Raw genomic sequence first — 4,357 nt, 5'->3', positions numbered from 1 at the left:
CTCAGCGAGTTGACATTAAGTATTTGCCTAAATGAGCGCCTCTCTGTGTGACTCTGCTTTAAAACGTTCTATTATGTCTAATTTGACGTTTGAGGTAGTCGCGCGCGCTTTTACATTAGGGAACAGTTGTTGCATTTGTGCAAAGAGAAGCAGGAACTTTCTTATTTGTTGTTAGAATTAGATTTCAATTTTTCATTCAAAATAATATTTCATTTAATTTATTTCATATTCTATTCTATTCTAATTCCATGACTTTCTTTCCAGCTTTAGCCTCCAATAATGGACTAGCGCTCCTTGCATCACTTACGCTTAAAAATGCACTAAATATCAACAGCAACGACAATAATAATAACAACAACTATAAAAATAATAACACAAAACACAACACTATCACAGCAGCAGCATCATCACTACACCACCAACAACAGCCACAACATGGTTATATTTCCTCAACAACAGCCCCAGCAGCAACGACCTCAACGTCGTCTTCATCCTCATTGTTGTCGTCGTCGTCGTCAACATCATCAGCATTGGTTGTTGTGGCATCAAATTCAACAACAACAACCAATCAATTGCAATTCCAACAGCAGCAATCATCAGGACAGACGCCACAACAGATACAAGAACTTAATCTATTTACATTCAACGGACTACAACAACAGCAGCGTAGTGTAGTTGGTGCAGCGCCGGCCAGCATTACCACAACCACCAGAACAACTTTAAATGGACCTGATCATCATCATCATCAATTACAACAACAGACTTCGGCCTCGGCCGTCTTATCCTCTGTCGCCTCCTCCTCGACTTCAGCCACCGTAAATAATTCTTCCTCGACATCAACGAATCATCATTATCAAACTAATAACACCACCTCTAGTGCAAAGGATCCTACCACAGCTTTAATTGAAGCCTTATCTATAAAACCAACAGGAACAACAACAAAGAAACAAAATCAGCAACAGGCCACACCTTCATCATTAACTTCAGTGACCACATCATCAGCAGCTGTGGGAAATAATGGCGGTGGTGGCAATGGAACAGGAGGTGCTGGCGGTGGCGCCAATGGTAATGGCAGCAAAAATAATTTTAAAATTCCGTCCGATATACTCGATGATTTGGCCAGTCGTTTCATTATCAACGTACCCGATATGGAGCTAAGCAATATGATTCGTATATGCTTTCAAATCGAATTGGCCCATTGGTTTTATTTGGATTTCTTTTGTGCATCGGAAGAGGATAATAAACTCCAAACTTGTGGTATTAAAACATTTGCTATGCAATTATTTCAGGTAAGCCACACAAAAAGTGATATTTTAAAAGTCGTAATGACTTCAGTAATTTGTTATTCTTTTCCCTTACAGCATATACCATTCCTACAACAACATTTATCTTCGATAGATAAAATCTTGGAAGATTGGAAAAATTACAAATTATCCGTGCCAACATTTGGGGCTATACTTATATCGGAGGATCTCAACTATTGCCTATTAGTGCAATCATATTTTGCCAAAAGTTCATGGGGTTTCCCAAAGGGAAAGGTTAATGAAAATGAAGACCCGGTACACTGTGCCACCAGAGAGGTAAATATTTATTTTTTTGTTTTGATTTACTGACATTAATATGCTTTGCTTTTCTCGACAGGTTTTTGAAGAAACTGGTTACGATATCACCGAACTTATTGTACCAAATGATTACATTGAAGCTGTTATTAATTATCAATACACTCGTCTGTATATTGTGCGTGATGTTTCGTTGGAAACGAAATTCTCACCGCGCACCCGTAATGAGATTAAATGCTGTGATTGGTTTCCCATTGATTCATTGCCTGTTAATCGTAATGATGCCATATCAAAAGCCAAATTAGGCATTAATGCCAATTCCTTTTTTATGATAATACCGTTTGTGAAGCGTTTAAAGAAATGGGTTAATGATAAACGCAATGGTGTTGATACGCGTCGTCGTAAATACTCCGGAGGCGGTAATGGTGGTAATAATGGTTCACCCACATCCACCTCCCCATTGACCACATTCAATAATAATCACAACAACAATGGTCTGCCACAACAACAAACCAAATCTAGTTGTAAAAAATCCAAGCATTTGCAACAGCGGAATAATAATATAAATACTAATAATAATAATGATGATAAAAATGCCTTAAACGGTGGTGCTTTGGCTGCATCATCCACATCCTGCAATGGGAATACATGTTCCAATAATAATAACAATAACAACAACAATTCAAATTCAAATCGTTCTAAAAGACAACGCCATAAATCCATGGGTGATTTGGATGGTATTAAATTAAATAATAATTTTAACTGTAATAATAATAATATAAATAATAACAACAACAATATCTGTAATAATAATCAAAGTAATTGTAAGACATTAAACAACAGCAACAATAACTGTGGTTCTACTATAACAAATCAACAACAACAATCATCATCAAATTTATCAACGACAAACTCCACAACTAGTGGTGTTAATATAAATAACCAAAACAACAGCAACAACAACAATAACAGCAATCAAAAACGGCATTCAAAAATTGTTGCTGCTGGCAGCAATGTTTCCAACAACAATGGTTGCAATAATAACAACAATAATGCCAATAATTCTTCAACATCTTCATCATCGTCAAAGCGTCAATTGTTTCACAGCCAAAGTCATTGCAGCAATTTACATCAGCAAAATGGTGAAAAGGTAAGTAGAAATGGGGTTTTGTAGCCCTCTCTTTTATTATTTATTTTTTTCTACTCTTCCAGATTATCAGCTCATTTGATTTGATACGCAAAGAAAAACAACAAATGAAAGCAGCTATGGCAAAATCTCAAAAACAACAGCAGAACAATTTAAATGGACGTCAAAGGGCCAAATCCCAAAGTGATAAGATGTGTATGCAACAAAATTATCAACAGCAACAACAATCGAATCATAAAAATACAAATGTAAATAATGCCGTTAATCCAAACAAACAGCAACAGCAACTGCAACAGATGTTGATGCAACAAGAACAGCAACAACCACCACCACAACGTTTATTAAAACAACAATCAATGATTGTTACCAATTCCACAATGATGCTGAGTACAAATAGTAATCACAACAACAACAATCATCATCATCATAATAACAATAAAATGAATGTAAATACAACACATAACAACAACAATAACAGCAGTAACGGTGGTTATCAACGTGGTACCCCAACGCCACCACCATTAAGTGGCAATGATTTGTTGGCATTAGCCGCTGCAGCAGCTGCCAATGGTTTTATCAACAATAGCACCACAGCAATATTACAGCAACAGAACAACAACAGCAACAAGAAGGTCATCAACAATGGTGGCGGTGGCTCTGGTGTACAATTGAAGCCACGTCCTTCATCAGTATCATTGCATTTCCCTGAAATGGTCTCATTGAAACGAGAAAATTCTGATTTGCATACAATGCAACAACAACAACAGCCACAGCTGCAACGCATGGCATCTGGTACAAATTTACGTATACTAAGACGTTCAACATCTCATCAGCCGCAACAGCAGCAGCAACAACAAAGGCAGTCTTTTACGCCAAGTTTTAATTCATGGACTAATTTTACATTTACCAAAAATTTTATGGCCAATGTTTTTTGTTAAATGTAGTTAGTAGTTCGTTGCAACACCAACTATATTTTGATTAGTTTGTTTTTTCTCATTCATGGGAAAAAACTATTCAAGGAAATTCACCATCATAATAATGATGAATTTCCAACACAAATTGGACGCTTTGAGGTGATTTCTTTTTTTTATTATTTTATTATTGTTTTCATTTTCGGTTTTTAATGAATGGATAATTTTGGTAATTGTTTTTATGTTTTATTTTCCTGAAATTTTAAACTCCCCTTTTTTTAATTTTTATTTTTTTACCAAAAATATCCAATTTTTTATTTTTTTGTTTTTTATTATTATTTTTTTTTTTTCTTTTGACAAAATTGAATTATAACATTGTTTTTAAAACTACAATTCCACATCAATCATCCGCCTTTCAAAAAACAGAAATTGCTCAAACTACTTAAAAAGCTTTTTAGACGTATATTATATTTTCTGCAATTTTTTTAATTCTCTCCCTCCTTTTTTGGTTTCCTTATTTTATTTTTTGTATGCTTATCCACAATATTTTCAGTTAAAAAACAAAACTTTGTGTATGTAAAGATATATTTTATTTCTTTCATGTACGTTTTTTTGGATTTTAATATTTTTTGTGATTTGATTTTTTTAAAAAAACAAAACAATTTTTTTTTAAGTTTACACAACTTTTTATTATTATTTTGCATGATGTATTTTTTTAGTTTCCCTTCTTCTCCCAAAAA

The 4,357-nt window shown here is 34.4% G+C and overlaps 1 protein-coding gene across 1 annotated transcript; it reads left to right on the top strand.

Annotated features, from left to right (window-relative positions):
* Positions 1-1,054: 1,054 nt before the first annotated feature.
* On the top strand, positions 1,055-3,654 carry LOC133331071 (uncharacterized protein DDB_G0283357). The gene is made up of 5 exons (XM_061539477.1): positions 1,055-1,289; positions 1,362-1,580; positions 1,642-2,709; positions 2,772-3,004; positions 3,185-3,654. Exons 1-5 carry the CDS (start codon positions 1,149-1,151, stop codon positions 3,642-3,644), a joined length of 2,121 nt encoding a protein of 706 aa, XP_061395461.1. The 5' UTR covers positions 1,055-1,148; the 3' UTR covers positions 3,645-3,654.
* The last annotated feature ends 703 nt before the right edge of the window (positions 3,655-4,357 follow it).

Source organism: Musca vetustissima, unplaced genomic scaffold (assembly GCF_032173495.1).
Source record: "Musca vetustissima isolate MV318-11 ecotype Yass unplaced genomic scaffold, APGP_CSIRO_Mvet_v1 utg566, whole genome shotgun sequence".
NCBI lineage: Eukaryota > Metazoa > Arthropoda > Insecta > Diptera > Muscidae > Musca > Musca vetustissima.
Note: the sequence above shows the minus strand (reverse complement) of the source record. Positions and strands in the feature narration are given on the sequence as shown.

Excerpts from the sequence above, each read along its gene's own strand:
- LOC133331071 (XM_061539477.1), top strand. The coding sequence starts at position 1,149 with ATGGAGCTAAGCAATATGATTCGTATATGCTTTCAAATCGAATTGGCC. Across the intron at positions 1,581-1,641 it reads TACACTGTGCCACCAGAGAG|GTTTTTGAAGAAACTGGTTA; the intron begins GTAAATATTTAT and ends TTTTCTCGACAG. Across the intron at positions 2,710-2,771 it reads ATCAGCAAAATGGTGAAAAG|ATTATCAGCTCATTTGATTT; the intron begins GTAAGTAGAAAT and ends CTACTCTTCCAG.